General features: G+C 36.2%; 1 protein-coding gene across 4 annotated transcripts in view; it reads left to right on the top strand.

The window, feature by feature from the left end:
- LOC139130768 (rho GTPase-activating protein 26-like) overlaps positions 1-24427 on the top strand; it is an 84446-nt gene that overhangs the window by 42723 nt on the left and 17296 nt on the right. For all 4 annotated transcript variants that reach the window (XM_070696560.1, XM_070696563.1, XM_070696562.1 and 1 more), the window contains exons 4-15: positions 4363-4434; positions 6443-6544; positions 15393-15503; positions 15622-15664; positions 18430-18491; positions 19346-19408; positions 19868-19934; positions 20296-20431; positions 22154-22210; positions 22615-22693; positions 23381-23420; positions 23988-24050. In XM_070696560.1, the coding sequence (XP_070552661.1) occupies positions 4363-4434; positions 6443-6544; positions 15393-15503; positions 15622-15664; positions 18430-18491; positions 19346-19408; positions 19868-19934; positions 20296-20431; positions 22154-22210; positions 22615-22693; positions 23381-23420; positions 23988-24050 (895 nt within the window). The remainder of the gene's footprint in view (positions 1-4362; positions 4435-6442; positions 6545-15392; positions 15504-15621; positions 15665-18429; positions 18492-19345; positions 19409-19867; positions 19935-20295; positions 20432-22153; positions 22211-22614; positions 22694-23380; positions 23421-23987; positions 24051-24427) is intronic.

Here is a 24427-nt window from a genome sequence, read left to right as displayed (position 1 = left end):
CATGGTAGCAATTTTGTTATGGTTGTTCATGTCGAGAGCCATAACTCTGGCAAGTCTGAACTGATTTTATTCAAAGTTGGTACATGCATTGACTTACGTCATACATATACATGTTGATTTTTTAAACAGTAAGATCAAATATCGCTGCATGGTGGTGATTTGTTACAATTTTCAAATGTACAGAGCCATAATCAGACATATTTCCACCAGTATCATTCAAAGTCGGTACAAGGACATTGACCTTTTTCATACATATACTCGTCAATTTGTTTCACGTCATGTAGCAGTAACATGTCAATTATTGAAGTTTCGTAAGTAGGCTGATATGTCAAGAAATAAGTACTGCATCAAATTCATGAAACTTTATACAGATGTTAACTGATGTTAAGCTCACATTGCCTAAACATTGAAACAGACATGCATTTAACAGTGACATTTTAATTAATTTTTAATTGCATAAGTAATGAACTTTCCTAATTAGGGTGATATAGCCACAAATTAATACAACATCAAATGTGATGAAACTTGATACAGATGTTGATCTCATAGTGTTGTAAATACGTGCATCAAACTTTATGAAATATGGTACCAGTGATAATCTGTTAAGTGTTAGAATTGTATGCAAAAATGTTTTGCAACATCCTGTGATTAATTCGTAGTTGACTCATTTATGAACTTTAGGATGGTGCCTACGTTGGTTTTATGTTTTCATCACCATGGAACTCATTCTTGGCCATTGAGCGCCATCTGTATCAAAGTATTTTTATCACAGACCTAATTAATGAAGAGGACTCTATCCTCTCTGAGGACATGTAATCAAAGTACCCATTAACAAGTGGGGACTGTGTCATCAACGATGACTTGTTTCATCCAATATCATGTAAAAAATGATTTCAACTTTCAAATGTTCCAATATAGAGTGACATAAAGCAAGTTGTACACTACATCTAGTTATACTAGCCCGTAGCAATACCTGCATTAAATAAAGTAGTCTCATTTTAGAAATTTATAAATAAGATTTTGTTTTACTGGAATGTGTTACAGTAGTGTATTGTAGTACGTTGTGTTAAAGTACCAGCTTAAGAATCAACTCACAAAAAAAGATAGCTAAATCAACCATTACATGTGCATGACATTGGAAAGTGTAGAAATATCCACCGCCACCTAATAATACTGTATTCTGAAATTATGTAGTCATCTCATACACAAAATGATATTTGTAGAAGCAGTAGTTGGAAAATTGTCTATCTACTATGTTCTATATATGACTATATATATGTACCCAAAGCTGGTTTAGTTAGCTTGGATGATATATTGTACACATGTTTGTCTGCATCAGTTTGAGTTTGAGCATTTTTTTGTCATTTCTAAGCTATATAGCACACATGAGTTGTGGATTTCATTGATATCAATAAGTAAGTCCAGCTGTATTAAATCATGTCAGTGCCTTAACTCACAAGATATTGAATTTCATTTTAATTAACTCTGTATATTAATGTAGTATTGTGTGACAGCACTGCTTGAAAACAAATTTTTCCTTTTGGTTTGGCTGTGAACATATTACTGTTTTCACATGTGAACTGCGCAGCGTTATTATTGTTGACAAGTGAATTCTAGTTTTGGCTAAAATTGTAGATGCTACAGTGGTAGAGCATTTTACATTACATAGACGTCTTATATTCAATGAATGAATATCCATTTATGGATTCACTGATTTAAAGAAATAAATGAAATGAAATAAAATTGAATGAAATGAAATAATAACAAGCTCAACATGCTTTGGGAAGTAAAATAATAACTTGTAAAATACAGAACAAAAATAGTGAAAATATGATCAAAAGTTACAGCTACTGTCGCCTTAAGAAATTTGCTTTTACTACATACAGTACATGTACCGGTACATGTATAAATAGAAGTTTAGATGAGGACTTGCCAGGCTATGCCTCTACAGCTGTTTGTTCCAATTTACAGTCAAGGTTATCAATCTCACTCACACCTTTCAAACTTGGTCCCTCATAATACCATGACTTTGACTTTGACATTAAGTTAGTTTTTATGTACATGTATCATTGCCGTGTTGTTATGTGGTTGCACAGTGGTGTCTGGCAGTCAAGTTGATGCAGTGGTTGGCACAGTGGTGTCTGGCAGTCAAGTTGCTGCAGTGGTTGGCACAGTGGTGTCTGGCAGTCAAGTTGATGCAGTGGTTGGCACAGTGGTGTCTGGCAGTCAAGTTGCTGCAGTGGTTGGCACAGTGGTGTCTGGCAGTCAAGTTGCTGCAGTGCTTTACAGCATTTGTATTTATGTTGTACCAGCAGGCATAATATATTTGTGGAAAATGACATCCAAGGAAATATATCCAAAGCTATCACAAAAGATCCAGCAGGGAATACAAATATGTACATACGTGCATGAACAGTAACTTATTCAGAATTAAGACAAATATTGGTGTACTTATGAACTCTACCATAAAAGGAAAGTGCAACTGATTTTACATCAGGGTAGATGACTTTGTGAGAAAATTTTCAGCAAAGAACGACATGTATGTATACCCTGTGTTATTTTTATCGGTTGATATCCATGAGAACATTGTTTGAAATCTTTCCTGAAAATTTCCATTATCAGGAGATTTGTTTTCAAAATACAGAGCAAGTGTGTAGTATTTTCATAGAAATACCAGTGTTAGCAGTTGTGAATTCATTGCATACTTGTTTGAAAGCTCAGGGAATTCTGATTTCACAGTGCTGTACCACAGTTTGGTTAACCATGATATGGTGGTATGATGTGTAACATATGAATATGGATGCCATGCAAAACTATGGAATCGATGAAATGTGATTTGACATAAGAAAAATGAAAATATGGATATTACATGTACATCAATAAAGTACATGTACCTACGGACAAGCATGCACGCAGACCTCCCTTTTCAGGAAATGTTGTTATGCTTGCTTACTGTATCAATATAGATATATACATGTACATATGAAAATAATTATGAAAAGTCTCCTCCACTTTATTTCCATTGGCTATCTCACTGGAGTGGCCTTGGCCATTCCACAGCCCAGCTGTGAGCTATCTCATTTACATATGATATGCATATTATATATTGTGACATATAGTGTACTTATTTTACATAATTTATTTTATCATTATTTGGACTTGTGCAAAGATCATGATGGAGGCAAATGAAAGACTTCCAAGGGTAGAGCTCAAAGAAAGTCAAAAAGGTCAACTTCATAAATTTACAACATGTATATGCAACTTAACCCTGATTTGCAATCAAAGAAATTTTTTCCATGCTTGCTACTAGCTGATGATATCACAAGACATGTTGGGTGTTTTTAACCGGGACGGTTTACATCAAAGCAGTGTCAACTGTACTGGTCAAAAACACCTGACATGCCTGGTTACTTCCTCTGTGTATTAAGGTAGAGTTCATGATATGTACCATGTACAGTGTATTCTGTTGAACAAAGGCCACTGACAAATAATAAGACCAATTTTGGCAATTTACATTAGCTTGTTGTTTCTTCATTTATTGTCGAATGTTTACTTTTGGTATTCTGTAATTGATTTTTGAAACCAAATTTTATCAGCTGTACAAATTAACCACCCAATACTGTAATCTCTGAATACTGTAATCTCTGATTAGAGTTTAAAGTGCCGGTGTCTTTGTTCATATCAACCTGTGTTAACATACTTGTCACTGGGGTATTCAAGATACTGAATCACTATTTCTGAACTAGCTAGTGAATGATGAGAGAATGATTGCATTGCTGACTGTCTGTTGACTACCATTTCAGCTATGGTTACTGCCATATTAGCCATGGTTACTGCCATTTTAGCCATGGTTACTGCAATATTACCCATGGTGACTGCCGTATAAGCAATGGCTACTGCCATATTAGCCATGGTCACTGCCATATTAGCCATGTTAACTGCCATTTTAGCCATGGTTACTGCAATGTTAGCCATGGTTACTGCCATTTTAGCCAGAAAATGACATGATGCACATGTACCAGTATTATGATATGTGTAGTTGTTTTGGTAAATGGATTTGTGGTAAATTTCAGTTATATACGAACGCTTTTGTTTTTCAAACATTAAAAAATGTGCATGTACATGTAAGTTATCAAGCAAACCGTTTGTAATGAAGGGAAAACAACTCCCACAAATCTTTCATATTTTGGTTATTTGTGTTCTTTGTGTGATAGTGTTTTATAAAGTGTAGTTTTGGTTTGGCTGTTTTGTGTCTAGAATCATCATGAGAATTACAGTAAAGAGAACTTTTAGAATTCAGTATATTGTTGTTTACGTTGCTTATATCGTTGTTTAATTCATCAGGGATTTGTTTTCTTTCAGCTGGAGAGGGCACATGATCAGTTCATTGTCCCATTGGAAACATTTAGAAAGGAACAGATTGGATCTGCAAAGGTAAGTAATCAAAAAATAAAACACAGTCCTACAGCCTTACAGCAGTTCTTGCTGACTGCCATTCCATTGTTGGCCAGATGCTGGCTCCATGCTGGCTCCATGCTGGTCTGGTCTAAGTCAAGTTACATGTACATCTCATTACAATATTGGGCAATGTTGGCTCATTTACACATTGCAAGTTATTCTACTATTCACATCAATATCTAAGCAATTACCTGCACACATTCCTATCTTCAGGTGACCTACATTTGTTTACTCAAAACACTGAAGATACAATCATTTCCCATGAAAAGTTGATAGAACTACCCATAGATTTCATTTCTGTTGTTAGGAAATGTCATCCATAGGATGATATTTCAGATTGTTGGTACAGTTTCAAATGATCCAGCAGCTGACATAATTGGGTCAACTTGAAATTCTTGCTTTGTACTTTTGAAAGAGACCTGAATTGTACAAAGGAATCTGATTTCAGTAAAATGTAGGTCATTAGAATTTTCCCCATGACTGCAACAATTTGCTGCTTGATTAAGGGTTCAGCAGTGGTCCTATAGAAACCGCATGACTGTACTTGAACGTTGAATAAACACTGAAGTATTAGCATTGGCCGTGTCAAGTAGAAATTCCAGTAGTGGGCGTTTTTGTATCCAGCACAGATGACTGTAACACAAGTAGGTTGAATATGGCATGTAGAGGGGTATCTCGGCCTGATGTGTGAAATGTAAAAATATGTATTCACTGCTATAATTAGTATGAGATTCATCTTAAAGTGATAATATGCTCTGTACTATTTATAGACATGCACAACAATTGTAGATTGATACAGGAATTGTGCGATTACAGTTCAACAGAAGAGACAGCTATCACTTCGCTCTTCTATGTACAGCACCTGCACTTGACAAAGCAAGATGCTTGCATTGTGAAATGTCACAGGAAATTGAAACCAGGGCTGTGGTCATCAGATGGCTTAATGTGTCCTGGTTGTATCCCTGTATACATATTTCAAATTCTGTAATCACCAAGTTGTCAGGGATTTGAATTCAGTTAAATGATAAAGAAGAATGCGCTTTAATAAATGATGTCCCTTCAAGTGCCAGAAATAGTATCAGATGAAGGTTACCAGGAAAATGATTAAGAAGAGAAAATAATATAAATGACGACAAAATGAAATCAGTATCTAAGAGGTCTTCACATACTTCTTATAATGTTAGCAACATCACACATGATTAGCTTATCAAATAAGGCACTAATTGCATATATATAGTACTTTGTAAGCAAACAGCACCATGCCCCAATGCTATTATGCTATCGGAAATGTACAGTCAGATTATCTGAAAAACAATCACAGAACTTGATAGCTGTGATGGAGACCCAATTAAACGCCAATTTGGAATCAATTATCTCAGTCTGTCAGGGTGTCTTCCTGACTACACAGGATGAGAAGAAAAATGATACCTTGAGTTACTGACTTGTTTATATTATCAGTTTAGTTGATATCAGTGCAGTTACTTTAGACTATCAATGATAGCACCAGCTTTACAAGTGAAGACTGTATGTATGCATTATCACTGTTACCAATTATATTGTAATTTTCATTGGTTAACTGTATTTTTAAGAAATGTAAACTTGGGACATTGCACTATTGCAGAATGGGATGCTAAGTCTCATAACTGAAAATATAAGGATTTGGTGATGATGTGTTTTAGGGGTTTTGAACTTCAGCCAACATCAAGAGTGAAGCATCAATGATTTAGTATATGTAGTCCTTTTTTCGGACTATGTATATATTATCAATATGTTGAAAGTATGTGTAGTCAGCAACCATACTTTAGCAGTCCCATGAAAGCCTATTTCCTTTCATTGAGATCGTCAAAAGTCATCTTGAAATGTACAAGAAATGTCTTTCTGTTTCAGAAATGCAAGGGAATGACATATATCAGCATTATCACAAGTGTTGCGTTACTTTGATTTATGCATTGAGTCATGACATTATGAACTTTTTTCACTACAGGAAGGTAAAAAGAAATTTGACAAACAAACAGAGAAGTTCTGTTCGTTGCTGGAAAAACATGTCAACTTGTCTTCCAAGAAGAAAGAGACTTCCCTGCAAGAGGTAAGTACCTGGTACTCACTATTCTGTTCCATGTCACAGATGTAGTGCTCTCATTTCACAAATAGCCCTGTCTCATATTGTCCCTATGTCATATAAGGGGAACACCATTTGATTTCGGGGGGGGGGGGGTATGGAGGATTTTGAGAAAAAAAAAATTGTCGCCAGGTGAGATAGAAGAAAAAAAAAATTGATCCTGTCATGGCCTGAGAAAAAAAAAATTGTCATAACAGACAGAAGTGAAAAAAAAATTGTCACAATGCACCAGAAATTAGCAAAATTTGGAAACCCTATTCTCATGTATTCTTTGCCGGCGCGCCGCCATAGGCGGCGCAAATGTTTTTACCACAAGCAATTCTTATGTTTTTTTCCCAGCACTTATGATATAAGCATGCACTACATAGGTCTACTTTACATCTCAGTGCACTCAATGTTTTCCTTCCCTTTTCTGACCCCAGAAATCATATATTCAGGATTTCTGTTGCAATATCTCAATGGCATAGGCACTATCTAGAAGGGGACTTTTTGACTTCTGTAAATTGTGAAAATTTTAAAACACAGGACAGGAGTCAATAAACTAGTGTTAAAGGCGCCCTTCTCAATCCCAGGTTCTCGCATTAGCGAATGTGTCAACAGCCCATTAACAGTTTGTCATTCTTTTGTTTTCATTGAATATTTTATCAAGTAAATAATATTTATATTAGATAAATTGATAATTGAGTGGGGGCTTTTAAAATCAATATATTATTCTCTCAATATAAATATTTAGGAAGATGTACAAGTTGACAATGAAAAATTGAGGAACAACAAATATAATGAAATACAAGGGAGGGGGTCACTAAAAAAATTGAAAACTTCAGGGGGGCGTTACTCAAAATGTGGAGAGGAAGAAGGGGGCGGGGTTACTCAATTTTTTTTTGGTGAAATAAATTGAAACACATCTCAGATTACACCATTGCACACATCCATTTCTAAAAATTTCAATGCGAGAGGGGGCACCCCCTCTCGTGCTCCCCCCCCCCTTGGGTCTTCTAACAGTTTTACTGGTAAAAGACAAATTCAAAATACCTATCGGATTGCACTACACTGCACCGTGGCGCACATCAATTTCTCAAAATTTTCACAGGATCTAGGACAAAACTGAACTGTTGTGAATTCATCCTTTATTATCACAGAAACATGTTTTCATTTACCTCAGTTCAATGACCATTTTGACAGTTAAACATACCATATTCATGCTTTTCATTAGAAGCTGGCAGCTGGAGAAATGACACAAGAAGGTCACAGATTTTCCGTTCCTGTATATTTATTTATCTTCAGTCTCTGGCAAACAGAACTGTTTTTCACAAATTGTATTGTCATTGTTTGGTTGTTGAATATTGTGACACAAACACTGATCATGCATAAAATGTAAAAAAATATTGCAGTGTTCAATGTCATTTTCAAACAGTTTTACCGAGTGCAAAATAACCTGAAACTCCTCTCAGATTGCACCATTAAACACATCAATTTCCCAAAATTTCCAATACGAGAGGGGGAAACCCCCTCTCGTGCTCTCCCCCTTGGGGTGTTCTAACAGTTTCACTTAGTAAAAAAATTAAAAAAACACCTCTCAGATTGCACCAGACTGCACCATTGCACACATCAATATCTTAAAAATTTCATTGCAAAATAGGGGAAAGCCCGTGTGACACTTTCCCCCTAAGCCTCGCGTGTTCTCCCCCTGTACTTTCAAATTCTGCCCGGTCAGATATCCTAGTGAAAACCCTGTCATAATACCTATCCAAATTAAACAATATACTATATGGTTAGATACTGCGTGAGCTTTTATATCTTTATTTTATTGTGACTTGCAATTTCATTTTGATGGGTTCACCTTTTTTGAACCATCATGAGATAACTGATGATAGTCTAGCAGAGTACATCAGGATTTCAAAGGTCTTTACTGTTGCTGTATTTTGTAAATTTTACAAATACATGTATTTGTATTTAACTTTTCTAAGTGGGGGAATCAGTCAAAATTTCAGAGTTAGAGAGGGGAGTTACTCAAATTCATCATGGTTGACGGGGGGTGTCACTCGAAATTTCTGAGTTTCAGGCCGTAAATAATGACGGCTCCCTTATATACAACACATCACAAACTTGATGTCAAAGAAAAAAAGATTTGCATTGCTACTCCATTTAAAAAAAAAAATGATGCAGCTCTGACAGTAGAAAAAAAAAATTGCTGTCACTGTGACAGGAAAAAAAAATTTGCTCCCATACCCATTTCCTCCATACCCCCCCCCAAAAAAAATCAAATGGTTCTCCCCTATGTCATATAATCTTGTCCACACCCATTGCAGTGTTGTGTTGTTCACATTTGAAACAGGTTTAGTATCTAGTATTTTCATGTCACAATTCTCACCGTTAGTCACCATATCAGCTGGCACTTAAAGCATAAAGCAGAATGCATCTTGAAGACCAATATTAACCTCTTAATCTGTTCACCCCCCATTCTCTGTAAACAGGTCCACACTCACCATTGATAACAATGGGTTTGGGCCAAACCATGGTGGTGGAAGGGTTAACATTATAGTTTTTATTTGTCTCGGCCAACATAAATTCATCTTGAAAATTTGTAGAGAAAGTTACAATTTCATCATCTTGTGTTTATGAAATCGAAAGTTGGAAATTTTCCCAATTGAGTCAACAAAGTGAATGGCAGCCATTTTGAATTTCAAGTGGTTTTACTAAATTTGAGATGATTTTCTTTTCAAAGCCAAGATTTGAACACTTACCCAGATATATTCATAGCTGTGAAAGAAAATACTTTCCACGAGGAAGGTATGAGTAAAAGTTTACAAGCTGCATGTTTGAGATGCCTATTGCATTGAAGTACTACTTCTAAATTAGAAAGATGGCTTTCCTTTTTATAATCCTACATTTCAAATCAAATCTTCCACTTGTCTCAGGCTACATTATTGTTTTCTAGTCCCACTGGTCTAGTTACAGGTCCTAAGTGGATGATATTTATATATAATCCCCCCGTATTCGAACGAGTGTGGCTGCGTCGCGGACGAGTGATTCCCCGTGTAGCGGCCGTATCCCTCGAGCCGTAGGCGAGGGGGGATACGGCCGCTACACGGGGAATCACGAGTCCGCGACGCAGACACACGAGTGAGGAATACGGGGGGATTATATATTTATCACATGCATAGACCCAGTTTTCCGTGAATAAACCTTCCAGGAATGATAATTACTGGGAAAAAACGAGAGGGAGTATTTTACAAGAATTCATACGCTTGTGTTATGCGGTCGTGGCTGGGTCACAGCTGACTTGACTGCAGTCAGCTCAACATGTCGGGGCTGCTCCTATGGATAATAGCGTCTCTCGTAGGGCTTTTTCTGTGCGAATCAAGCGGAAATAGGAAAGACTATGGATTTTTAATGCAAGGTATTTATTTGGTACTTAATATAACATCAATTTTAGTGAAAATTCATTCATAAAATTATTGGACGTACAAGCGGGACGTCGCAACACTCAGCCGCGGCTGGCGAGAACGGGTTATTTTTGTCAATATTCGAACATCATTCAAATAATTCTTCTTTGCAAAGTTTGTATGAAATTTTCAAAATTAACAATTATTATGTTTTACGAAATTGTCAATTGTATGTTTAATATTTTACGAATAAAATGAGCGTGTTTAAATATAATGAAGAACAGTGTTCGGCTCTGACTCAATCGGTAAGACAACATACAAGCAACGAGTCTTTCTTAGCTCAGATGCGAGACGACGGAAGTTCAACAACAAGGTACAATACAGGAAACGTGATGCACAATATGCATGGACAAAACAATAGCTTGCACCTTTAAATGCACTGATAACATTGTGAACTCGACGCTCTTGAAAAATATATTAGCGTTTCTTCTGATGAGTCTCAAGTCCGGAGTATCGTCATTGCTGTCAGAAATAATGTACGCTCTTGCTTCATCGGCTCGCCCCGGGGGCTCGACTGGTTGACTGCCGCGGCAACATTGATCGTGATGTTAACTTGAAACCCGTCCATGTTGCTTCAGAAAACATTCTTACTGCTGTAGGGATGATTGGTACGTGTCTTGGGTTATCGGCTTGCTTATTATGTTGTTTGATGGACATCGAGAAGGGCAATTTTGACGAGGTAGACAACACAAAATGCCGGTAACATACCGTTAAAATGTCAGCGGTGTACAAATCAAACGTTTCAATCGAAATCAACGATGAGAAACACAAATTCATAAAAATTCTAGTATCGACGGTGTTTTGTGTTCTACACATATATTTTAATACTCCATATTTCCTTATGTTTCATTACCCTCCCACTTTTGCATTTCAGGGATTTGAAAATAAGTTCTGAACTGAACATCTGATTTTTTGTTATGTTTTAAAGTAGTCTGGGTCCCATATCCACCACATGTGGAATATGGATTCATCGTAGTCATATACCTATAGTGTGACCTCATACTATAGGGATAACTGGGTCTATGTATGTGATACACACGGTTTATTAGTCCCCACGGACACCGTCCGGGGGGACTTATAGGTTTGGTCATGTCCGTGCGTGTGTGTGCGTGCGTGCGTCCGTCCGTCCGTCCGTCCGTCCGTTCACGCAGATATCTCAGAGATGCCTGAAGCGATTTCATTCAAACTTGGTACAAGGATTACTTCATATGTCATACAGATGCACGTCGATTTGTTTTGTGATACGATCCAATATGGCTGCCAGGCGGCCATTTTATTACGATTTTTTCATGTACAGAGCCATAATTCAGGCATGTTTCAACTGATTGTATTCAAAGTTGGTACAAGGACATTGACCAGTGTCATAGATATGCACGTCGATTCTTTTTGTGATACGATCCAATATGGCCGCCGTGCGGCCATTTTGTTACGATTTTTTCATGTACAGAGCCATAACTCAGGCATATCTCAACCAATTTCATTCAAAATTGGTACAAGGACATTGACCTATGTCATACATATGCACATCAATTTGTTTTGTGATACGATCCAATATGGCTGCCAGGCGGCCATTTTATTACGATTTTTTCATGTACAGAGCCATAACTCAGGCATGTTTCTACAGATTTTATTCAAAGTTGGTACAAGGATATTGACCAATGTCATAGCTATGCACATCAATTTGTTTTGTGATACGATCCAATATGGCCGCCAGGCGGCCATTTTGTTACGATTGTTTCATGTACAGAGCCATAACTCAGGCATATCTCAACCAATTTCATTCAAAATTGGTACAAGGACATTGACATGTCATACATATGCACGTTAATTTGTTTTGTGATACGATCCAATATGGCTGCCAGGCGGCCATTTTATTACGATTTTTTCATGTACAGAGTCATAACTCAGGCATGTTTCTACAGATTTTATTCAAAGTTGGTACAAGGACACTGACCAATGTCATAGCTATGACACATCAATTTGTTTTGTGATACGATCCAATATGGCCGCCAGGCGGCCATTTTGTTACGATTGTTTCATGTACAGAGCCATAACTCAGGCATATCTCAACCAATTTCATTCAAAATTGGTACAAGGACATTGACCTATGTCATACATATGCACATTGATTTGTTTTGTGATACGATCCAATATGGCCGCCAGCAGGCGGCCATTTTATTACGATTTTTTCATGTACAGGGTCATAACTCAGGCATGTTTCTACAGATTTTATTCAAAGTTGGTACAAGGACATGACCAATGTCATAGCTATACACATCAATTTGTTTTGTGATACGATCCAATATGGCCGCCATGCGGCCATTTTGTTACGATTTTTTCATGTACAGAGCCATAACTCAGGCATATCTCAACCAATTTTATTCAAACTTGGTACAAGGACATTGACCTATGTCATACATATGCACATTGATTTGTTTTGTGATTCGATCCAATATGGCCACCATGTGGCCATTTTATTACGATTTTTTCATCTCCTGAACTACACTCAGACATGTATCAAGCGAATTTATTCAAAAGTATTTTTATCACAGACCTAATGAAGAGGACTCTATCCTCTCTGAGGACCTGTAATCAAAGCACCCATTAACAAGTGGGGACTGTGTCATCAACGATGACTTGTTTCATTGTATGCCAAGTCTCCCATAGCAACATCCTAAACCCAGTCTCCCATAGCAATATCTTCCTATGTCCAGTGTCCAGTAGGAATATCATCCTATTATGCCAGTTTCCCATGCCAGGATCAATCCTATGACTAGTCTTCTATATAGTAATAAGTACCCAATCACAGTCCGTCCACACACGTGACCCAATCTATTGTCAGCAGAGAGTCACATAATTTCTTACCTAATCTATATGTAGAGAAGAAAGCTAAACTGTAATGGAAAGAGCTCTCCCTGTGTTGTGTTGTACTGAGTGCATTAAAAACCAAATCTCTGTATTTGTAACATATTGCTGCAATCCATAGCGGTGTCACACCCTTTGTTGTACTTGCTAGGGAGTTTAGCAAACACAACTGAGGGAGTGGCATGAAAGAACTAAAGCTCTCAACAAAGCCATAACACGTCATATTTTGAACAATTTTCATATTATCACTTTACTTCCTATGACTGTTTGCTATCTACCATCATTACTGTTAATCATTTACAAGATTGGAATACAAGGTGGAATCTGAACTCTTACATCGTGAGAGTTCAGTTTCCACCACCAACATGAATCATATTTATTGAAATAAAGTATTAGTTATTAATATTAATTACATTTCATAAGGAAAACATCAATTCAAAATAAACCATCAAGAGTTATTTCCAAACATTTGAATGAAAAAATGTGAAATTTTATCTCAACACTTGTGTAGAGATTACAAACAGGTACAAGACAAGGCAACTTTGGAAAATGCGACACAAACTTTTAAATTGATATTCTGCGTTGTGTGGTACATTCATGCTGTTTATTAAGAAAGAAAGGTCAGAGGTCAGCTCAGGTCAGTATGGTGGGAAAGGTTATATGTGATAGATGAATTTGAATTAGATTAATTGCAGAGGTACTGTATGGCTGATGGATTTATCGATTGCCATTTACTTTTACATCAGTAAAGTTAGGTACAGCTTACTGCGTAGTAAAATTTGCAGGTATGCTTTTGTCAAACAAAATCTCCATTGCTTTAAAATGGGCATGATATATGCTCGTGCAAGACCTCATGCCTTCCTGTGAGTACAATAATTACTCAAGAAAAGTGGAAACCATAAATGAGCAAAGTAGCAGGAAAACCTCAACAGAGCTATACCTTGGAGGTCACTGATCATCAATCAAATCTCTTCGTACAGTAAACTACAGAGATTTCAACTCCCATCAAGGGATATGTATTTCATAAGTGCACATATGAGTATAGCATTTCCCAAGGCAGTGGAATAAATATAATTTTCTATGAAATGAGTGTGCAGTCTTGAAAGTGAAATGAGTGTGCTGTCTTGAAAGTACATTTAGAGACAAGTGTTGTAGTTGTATAAAAATTGCTAAATACACAGTGTACAGGTATTTCAGTCACTGCAAGCAGCATTGTTTTATTTTCTGTAATCTTTTCAAGTCCCATTTCAATTTTTTTCATGCACTGGTACTGTCTGTCAGTGTACTGTTAAACTTTAACACTTCTGTCACATCAAGGAATGAGTTATCACAATGTCACACACATATATCTATGTACATGTGGCCCTGATGTTTTCGTTTGTCCTATGTATTATTTTTTCTATCCCACATACCTCTTTTGACATTTTCAATAAAATGTTATATCTAAAACAAACAGAATGCACGTGTGCTATCACACATATAGAATACTAACATACAGTGTGCCCTTTGATTTCTGTAGTCTTTGTGTCAACTTAGGAATTTCTTGAAATCTCCTGGTGTCAGCCCTGCACCAGTACACACAGTACAATAAATTACCCACAATGCTGTTCGATTTGTACCAACGACGTTAGCTTTCTTATAACTTTTTCAGTTCTGTATAAAGCAATAATGTGAAGCCTCACGATAATTGATTAATTATATATTTAAAGTACGTTGAAATATTGTAGTATAAATTTCAAAGAAACCATTAAATAACCATAAAAGTCACATTCTTCAGGTACTACAAATGTCACAGTTTTGGGAAGCAAGTTATTACCAACTGAAGGGGTCATTCTCTGAAAAAAGTTAGCATGTAAATTTCTTTTGTCTTTTCTATTTGGAAAAAATCAATATCCTTTTGTTTCATAAAACAGGTGCAACTAGTCTCCCTACTTTCCATCACTTTATTCTGTATGGCTGAGGACACAATCAGTGGAAAATTTACAAAAATCCTTTCTCTTCTCTCAATCAAGCACAATTTTCTTAATCCTTTAAAATGGGAATTGAGAAGAAAGGTGTTCTTAAAAGTACGTTCTCAGAATTTTTACAAGTGGTCCAGGAATTTGTCTACACATGGGAGACATGGTAGACTTCACAGGGGAATCTACGTTGGTACAAATCATGATGTATTGTGGGAAATCTCTAGTACTGTGGTACATGTTGTCTGTCAAATTTTATTGAATCAGGGATAAAAATCTTGAATCAGCAGCATGTCACAAATTGGCTGAGAGGGTTGCTGATCTGCATGGCAGGCTTATGCATTGACACACACAAACGTTTAACACTTACAAGTTCAGGTTAGATAGGCTTCAACTTATCCAAGACAAAGTTGGACAGATGTTTTGCTTCCAGTGTGGACTGTGGGCACATTAATCTGAACTTGAAATCCATATAACACATAACATCATGATCATACTGGTATGATTCCTTAATGTCATCTGTATCATGTTTTTTTTCATCTACAGGCCGACACCACACTTGAAACAGAGAAAAAGACTTTTCACCAGGCCTCCTTAGAGTATGTCTTCAGACTGCAGGAAGTCCAAGAAAAGAAAAAATTTGAATTCGTGGAAATTGTGAGTAAATATACAGTATGCACTATCTGGGTAATTGAATAATTGCTACTACACTTCAAAGTGTAACTTCATGATAACAGTGTTCATTAATCTTTCTAATATTTCAATTTCTTTATAGCTTCTGGGTTTCATGTATGGCTGGTTGACCTTCTATCACCAAGGTAGGCAATAGCTTTAAACTTATCTCTATCCATCATTTGCAGGTGCCTGTAATTGTCAGCTTTCCTAAATGGAGAATTTCATTTCCATCCTGACTTGGAAGTACTGTTTTTTTCACCAGTTTGTTTCAAATATTTTTATTTTACATGATATGGAAGCATGGTGATACTATATACGGCAGTTCTCTAGTCTTTTCACCAAACAAACAATTCCAAGAATTCAAACATCTCAAAATCTGCATCTGTTATACTCTGCAACTATTACTGTCATGATGTAATCCAAGTCGTTTTGTCTAAATCTGATTCAGTTTGAAATTTGTTGTGATGTTTGTCATTTTGGAAGAAGGTAATACAAAGCCCATGTATACATCTATGAGAAAATATCTTGATAGAGTTGAGCTCTACGATGATGAAATAAATACAATGAAATAAACTGGTTATTCATATTTTTGGCATCAGAATGATGCCAGTAGACCTTGGATGATAAAAATACTTTATGGTGTACATGTATATGGCATTGGCTTCTTTGAGGAAACCTTTGAACAAATTGCCAAGTCTAGAATATTTCATAGTATGAGAGTACGTTGGCACACTGTATCATTGCCATGCAAGTCACTGCCTGTGTGAACCAGGAGTTGACATGTTTTATTTCAAAGTAACACTTTCAATAAGTGAACAAGTTGTTTACAGATTCATGGACTAGAACTGATGTGACACTTGCAACACACTGAACAGAGTTAGCAGTGGACACATATTACTCCTCACTTCACTGTACACTGTCTCATTGTACCATAGATGACAAACACCACAGGCTACTAGGTGTCAAAAATTTGGAAAGCTTCGAAACTTTCTGTCTCTGACGTGAAAGGAATCCATGCCTGCTTTTGGAAACTTGAATCATCAGCATTGCTGTTTTCTAGTGGATATAGTAGACTGATTGTCGCGTGTATGAGTTTGACAGCAAACATGCTTGTGAAAAGATGTCAAATGATTTACGTCTTTCCTCCACAAGTACAGCATTGAAACGTTGTTGATTCCAAATTCCAATGACCTCAGTCATCAGTCAGTCTGTCAGCTGTGATGTATTAAAGCTCCGAAGGCCAGGCATTGAAAAAAATAACTATTTCCCCAGTGCTGGTAAAATGGCTTCTGCCTGCAGAAAAGAGGTTATTAATAGGAAATAAATGACAAATATCAACAGACTATTAGTACTACAAAAAACAAAAAACCAACAATTTTCTGAAAGATACATATTCCAACAACACACAGTTTTCACATACCATTTAATAATTAAATATGCCAGTACATTTTAGTACTATCAATAATCTCACATTAAAGTGCGTATTTTGTAGGTTTGGGAGATATTTTGAATGTTAGATGTAGTAAATGATGATCAGCTATTTCAGGAAAACTATAAGAGACCATAACCAAGTTTATTTCAACTTCTGGCATTTTAAACGACATTCTTTGCATTGGGCCTTGAAACTGTCTGGCGTACAGTGTTTTTAGTTCCAAGGCCAACCCACAGTTTTAGTAAATGTTTTCAAGATCTGGTTGTCCATTAATAATGATTTATATAGGTATATGGTCGAAAGGTGAATGTCATGGTAATTTTGAAAACAGTAGCAAATGGCTTTTAAAGGAAGTATTGGACATTTTTGTGGTTGTAATGTTGTTTTGTTGACGGCCAGTCACTTCAGTTACCTTGCTCCTGAAAAGATACCAAGATTTCATCATGATTTAAGCCGAGGCAATGGCTGAGTGTTTCTGATCTGTGGTTTGTGAATTCTATGTGATGAACATTTGTTATTTGTTTTGATGTAACACAAATGAATACCATGAAAATCTCAAAAAATGCACTCAACAACTTGTCACATTTAAAATATATATATGCTTAGTTTTTTCTACCAAACATATCTACTGTGGTGCTTGATAAGATACAACAATTCACCATTTTCATGACCTGACCCCTAATGTAAGCCCTCACATCCTGGCAGTTTGATATAACCCTGTCACAGCCAGACATCTTTACTGAATATCACACTGAATCTTAACTACCAGTAATTTAATATAAAGGAAAACAATTGCTATTTTTCATGCACCAAAATGAGCAAGACTGAGGCAGACTGTGCCCATATTGTACAATTTTACAAATCAGTTGTTTCAAAAGATACAGGAAGGCCCCTTATGGAAATTCCATTGTTTACATGATGGAAATTGTGCCCAGTGTTTTTCAGTTGGGCTACCAAAATGTTAAACTGTATAACAGCATAAAATATCACTCAATATACCAGGATGTGTTATTAGGTCATAGAATGTCTTACAAATAGGCTAACTTTGGCATCAACTTAGGCCAAGACAACGGTGATGATCTTCAGTCGCTTGAGTTACTTTTTAAAACCCATGCCATTAGGAAATCCAATTCCATGTTAAGAGACGTTAATCATCCAGCACATACATTATTTGACTTGTTACCGTTAGGCACCCGTTATAGATCCATTAGGACAACAACCAGCTGTTTCAAAAATAATTTTTATCCAACAGCTGTTTGACTTTTAAACAAGTTGTAGTGTTACTTTTGGTGTCTTTTTTTACTTGTCCATGTGCTGTATGTTATTCGTTTTTGACCTTAGCTCTGCAGATCCACCCTGAATTCCATTGTATTCTTGTTTTGATACAAATGGTAATAAAGTGTCATTGTTATTATTATTAATTTCTCTGAGAAATGAACTGAATGGTTGAGATTTCATACATTTGATTCCTAACAGGTCATGAACTCAGAAATGAATTCAAACCATACATGACAGATCTACAGCTGAAGTTGCAAACTGTAAGTCCTTCAATTTCACAAAAATATGTTGTGTTAAGTAAACATTGACTTTTGCTAGCTAAGCTATGCAACTGACAATTTTGTCAGTATGGTGAGTCAGGCAAAGATTGCCAGTTGTGGATGCCAAGAGAAACTCCAGTTGGTGTCTGTGATGATGACAATAGTTATCCCTGTCTGAATGAAAAGATACTGTCAAGATATCAGACTTCTGTGGATACAGCACGTCAGACTGAGACACATGTACACGTGACCACTGACTATTGCAGCTCTGTTAAATGATACTGTTAGTGTAGGATCTCTTCTTTGTTTTTTCCTTTTCACTAAGATTTCCTGTCTGAGGGCCCGTAGATAATTAAAATATTTACATGTATATGACAAATTAAATTCATCGCATTTGACCTCAAACCCACTCCTTAAATGAAATTCTTGAAGTTCAAAAATCTGTAGATGAAAATTATGATTTGAACTCTTCCAAAACATAATAATTGGGTTGTCAGAAGTGTAATCGCTGACAGAAAACAAAATCTGAAGGGCAAGTGACTATACCACAAAAACACAGATTCCATGGTGTAACGGTGGAACACAAATACTGTGAATTTGTGCATTATAATCAAAATTGAGCTATATCCCTTCCGTCTCTAAACGCAAGTGAGTTTTTTTGTCATGCACATATCTAAATTATCCATGACCTCTTAGATCTAAGGTGGTCATTCATTTAGTATGGTCAAGAATTTGTCAAAGATTTAGAATTGTTCATTTTTATGTGAGGAAAGCAATACATGAAGTAAAAAGTTAATTTTATATTGTTCTATCTCAATTAGTGTGAACCTAAAATTTCTGTCTGTTTGTTGCAGACGAGAGAAAACTTCAACAGTACAAGAGATGAAACTGAAAGTCTAATGAAGAAAATGCAAGAAGTAAGTACAGAGTGATAGTTAAGGGATGAAGAGAATGAATATATGAAAGAAATTCAAATGTGTGTGTGTCACACCGCTTCAATGCAACATGTGTAATTTTAACTTCCATCCATGTGTATGATGTCATTTGTACTTTGATTCAGATTGAATACATCTTGCTTGTATAGACCTCTTTTTCTAGTGTCTACAAGCCCAGACATCATCATTGTAGTCAAGATTAATTTCCAGATAGTACCGGTAAATCAGCTTTCTTAGAGTCAAGTGCAAACACTTCCTATCAGTTAATGAGATCAAGAAAAACCGTAAAAAATATCATGAAAAACATATTTTCCCACTGAACAGGACAAATGTGTCCATCCCATTCTGTACTGTCTTTTTTTAGTCAAACAGTGTCAAGCATTCTCCCTTCTCCAACATGAAGCTTCAGATTGCTGACTGATCTCATTGTTTTGTTTACAGAGGCCACAAGAAGGCAAGGTTCCCAAGATGTACACAAGGCAAGGTTACTTGTTCATATTTGAGAAACGTAAGTAAGATTTCTTCATTGGACATGTCATTCTTGGGCAAGTCCTGCTAAATTTTGGTAAAGTACCAATCGTGACCGTTTATCTAACACTGAATGACAAGTACTGGTAAAGTGATGCCTCACCATTGAATATTTTCAGATTCTAAAATGTCTCTTTATCCCTACAATGTTATTATTATAAATTTGCGTGTAACCAAATATGTATTGCAAATCAAAGTAGATATGTATGAAAGTATATGTGTCATAAAAAATTAATAATCCTGTGTTTTTGAAAGCTGATTTGAAGATGTGTTGATATATTGCTTTGTTGTCGCTGAGATGTTGTCTTTTTGAAGAGTTACTATCATTTCTTTCTCTACAGGTGCAATTGGTTCTACGTGGGTCAAACACTACTGTATGTACCAAAAAGAGAACAAAATATTCATAGTCGTACCATATAGTCAAGTTCAGAGCAAAATAAGCGGTTCAGAAACTCTACACATAACTACTTGTATAAGGCAAGTACTGTATGTTGGCGATTGTAACTTTTGTCTTCATTATCATCATTATAAATTTGTGTAACCCTTTCACCCCCAGTTCCCTGTATACAGGTCCAACTTACCATAGAAAAACAATGGATTTGGGACAAACATGGTGGTGAAATTGTGTAAATCTAGGTTTTTCAAACCATTGATGCCCGTGTGAAATAAAGGAAGTGAAAATGTAATGTAATATTAAGTCTTATAGTACATAGCTGATTTCTAGTAATGCTGTTTAGTTGGCCCCTGTTTGCTCAAATAGTGTAATATTTGTCAATTTAGTTTTGTGTGCCACTCACAATCTGTTCAGCAACTGACTTTCATCAAATTACAAATGAAAATTCATGAAGTTATCACTCATCAGAGTCTAATGGATGTTTTGCAGAAAATTGCCTAAATATATCAACTTTTTTCTGGCAATGCTGAAGTTCACAATTTACAGATTTCCTTTATTGTAATTAGAAGTTATAAATGGCAAGCAAGGGTATTTGGTTGCCGATATTAGACCTCTGGGGTGACAATTAGAAATAATCATCGAGCAAAGCAAGGTGATTATTTCACCCAAATATGCTAATTTTCACCACAGAGGTCTTATATCCGCAACCAGATAACCTTATTATAACATACTGAAGTTTAAATACAAGTGGACAATGTCGTTATTCAGGACCGAAGTTTTAATGAGGATTCAGGTGCCTCGCCTCAATACAAACTCTAACAAGAACGTTTCAGAACGCATGCGCATGCACAGTTGATTCCATATAATACGGTAACGCAACGCATCAATACCGTGATTACACATGAATTTTGAAGAATTTTACTTGAAGAAAGCTCAAAATACTTTCAAAAATTATGTTGTTATTACATCGCCGTTGCTGCTTATACAAACTCTTCATTTGTTTGTTCATCAAGCTGCACAAGACTAAAATTTAACAATCATAATCAATCTCTAGCTGTATACTTGTTCGACTTTAGAAAGGTGTGGCTACACGTTTTATGTGAACGTGAATGTGTAGAATCCACGTTGGCGTTGGCGTACATGTTCACGTGCAAAAATCCGTTTGGCTACATGTTACGCCACCCATTCATGTGGCAGGCGCAGAAACATATTCTGCTTGAATCGGTCCCCATAGTCTGTTTCCACATCTCAGGGATAGCTCAATGGTTATCCCGTATGCCGCGAATCAACGAAGAAATTTCACATAAAAATAACGAAAATGCATGAATATCTTTGAGGATGTCATCATCATATATCCAACCACGGTCAACGTGCATGAATGATTCACAGTTTATATCATGTTTTGATACCTAAAGATGAGAATAAATTTACATGTTTACAAATTATGTTATAACAGCTGTCTCCACGTAAATACGCAACGCTGGCTCCGTGTATGTCAAGAACCTACACACAAGTCGATGACATTATCACAGAGATTCGTGACATTACACGTTCATGTTCACGTAAAATGTGTAGCCAAACCTGTCTATTATAGCACATTGAGCTCTCAAGCTGCAGTTCGAAATTTGCGCAAGCTAAAATATGTTACGTAGCGTGCAGGTCTTCTTGTTGAGAACATAAACCCTGGCTCCAGCCAATCAGATTGCTGGAATCCAGCTAAGCATGCTATAATATTTCATTTGACACTTTTTATATACAGCTTTCATTTTGTATTTCTAATGTGCATTTCATTGTTCTGTTGACAGGAGGACGACAGATTCTATCGATAAAAGGTTTTGCTTTGACATCACAGTTTCTGAAAGGTACTTTCAATCAATGTCTTTAATTTACAAAATCTCACACAATAATACTAGCCTTAACTGTTTTGTACTATTAACGAAGTAATGGTACATTTCCCCATACAAATCTGATATAAAAAATTAAACCCTTAAAAGCAGTGAAAACACAATAACTTTTCTGATACAAAATTCAAATGGTCAGATAATATTGTGCAGATGTGTTTCTGCTATTCAACAAACTAACTTTTTTGTCACATTATCCAAAAATGCAAAATATGCATCCATGTTATGAATTTCCAAATCATGCCAGCTGTGAAAATGGATTGTGTCACACACATCAATCTAACAGTGGTATGCTAACAGATCTTATGAGATTTATCAACAGAATCCTCCCACCTAACTTACCATGCTGTCATTTCATTGTGTAGGGGTGGTACCATAACGCTACAGGCAGCTACGGAAGAAGACAGGAAATTATGGCTGGAAGCAATGGATGGCAAAGAACCGGTAAGTATGCAATAAGGGAGGCTGTTACTTGAAGCTCAGAAAACATGTACTCACAGCAAGTGATCCCCTGTGTTCAGGACAGGAAATTACTGGAAAATAAAAACCAGATGTCTGGGCAGGTAACTTCTAATAGTTGCCTGCCTAAGCAACGTTGTACCTGCCTTGATAATTGTGTCATATGTGCTGCACACTGACTCTTGCTACTCATCACTTTTGATCTTGTCAAACCAAAAATCAAAATTAATTTCCACCTTTCCATTCAGGAGGTAACTCTGAAACTTTTACTGTGAGTAGTTACTAGGACAGGCTTTCACTAGTATTTCCCACCCTGCCTTGCTGCATCCACATGATTTTACGCTTTTATACAAAGACTTGCCAGAATTTTTGCATTGCTCTTGAACAGATAATTTCATAATATCAACTGTGATTCAGAAACATTCATGTACATTTTAGATAGGTTTTTGTATGTCTCTTACGAAAGTGAAAGTAGCACATATTTGTATTTTGTGTTGATTGTGATATTTACACAGTGCTTATCACATCATAATACTGAAGTCTTAAAACCTTCCTAGAGGGAGGGTTTATATGGAAAATAAGATTTGTGCCTGGTTATATATAGATGATAAAACAGAAATCGTTGTAACCTCATAGTGAAATTGTGCTGGCTTTGTTGTCACTTTATTATAGATATACATACAGCCTGGAAGGACAACAACTACAGAAGAGAGTAAGTGTGTACCTGGATCTATGTCCAACAGTTTTTACATCAGTGTGGTGTTCATTGCAAATTAATGTGTCTTTTTTATCTCAGTTTTATGCAATCAGAACCTTTACCAAGAGGACATTGAATGTGATTTATCTGACATCATGAAGTAGATAAACTGAGCAGTATTGAACATATGGCAGCTAACACTTGTAACCCTGTTCTTGGAAAATCCATTGTTGATGTCACAGGTCACCAGGCGGTCAGGGTTCAAAGGCTCAATCTGTTCCCCCACGAGGATTTCAAAACCTATTAAAAAAGGAAATCACGCTGTGGATGTCACATTCTGATACCAGTATAACATAATACCTCATCCAGTATAACATACTACCTCATGGAAGACACCATGCGTTCACAAATCAGTTTGTAAAACTGCTTTGCAAAGAGAGCAAAGAGAGCATTAAGTACTCTTTCAAAGTTTCAAATTTTGTAAATTTTTCAGTTTTGGGTAAGATGGCAACATGTTCAATTCATTAATTTTTTTCGTAACTTTATGATTTGGGTCTTTCTTCCTCTCTCTGTGTATTCTAGATCTCTTGAATGATATTGGAGTTACATTTATCAAGAGATGTATAGAAGCCATAGAAGGCAGAGGTAAGTTGCAAATGAAATAATAGTGAAAATGAATAGAATGACAAACAATTTGTCTCATGCAATGTCATATTCTGGAAACTTTGGGTGAATGATTTTAAACATGCGCTGTCTCTGTATTCTGTTTGCTTGATGCCTGAAAGGAGTGAGTGACATAGATAAGTAAATGGATCAAAGTAAACACTACTGCGTTTTGGAGTTAAGCGCTATAGGAATCCATTTGATTAATTGATTGATGGAAATATAGGATGAAACAAACCAGATGTAATGGCAGAATGACTGGCAGACAGAGAATACAATTGTGTATGCAAACTTTGTGAATCAGTTCAAGAAGATAAGTCTGTATCAATAGACAACTGTGTTTATATCCAATTGCACAC

Source organism: Ptychodera flava, chromosome 4 (assembly GCF_041260155.1).
Source record: "Ptychodera flava strain L36383 chromosome 4, AS_Pfla_20210202, whole genome shotgun sequence".
Lineage (NCBI taxonomy): Eukaryota > Metazoa > Hemichordata > Enteropneusta > Ptychoderidae > Ptychodera > Ptychodera flava.
Note: the sequence above shows the minus strand (reverse complement) of the source record. Positions and strands in the feature narration are given on the sequence as shown.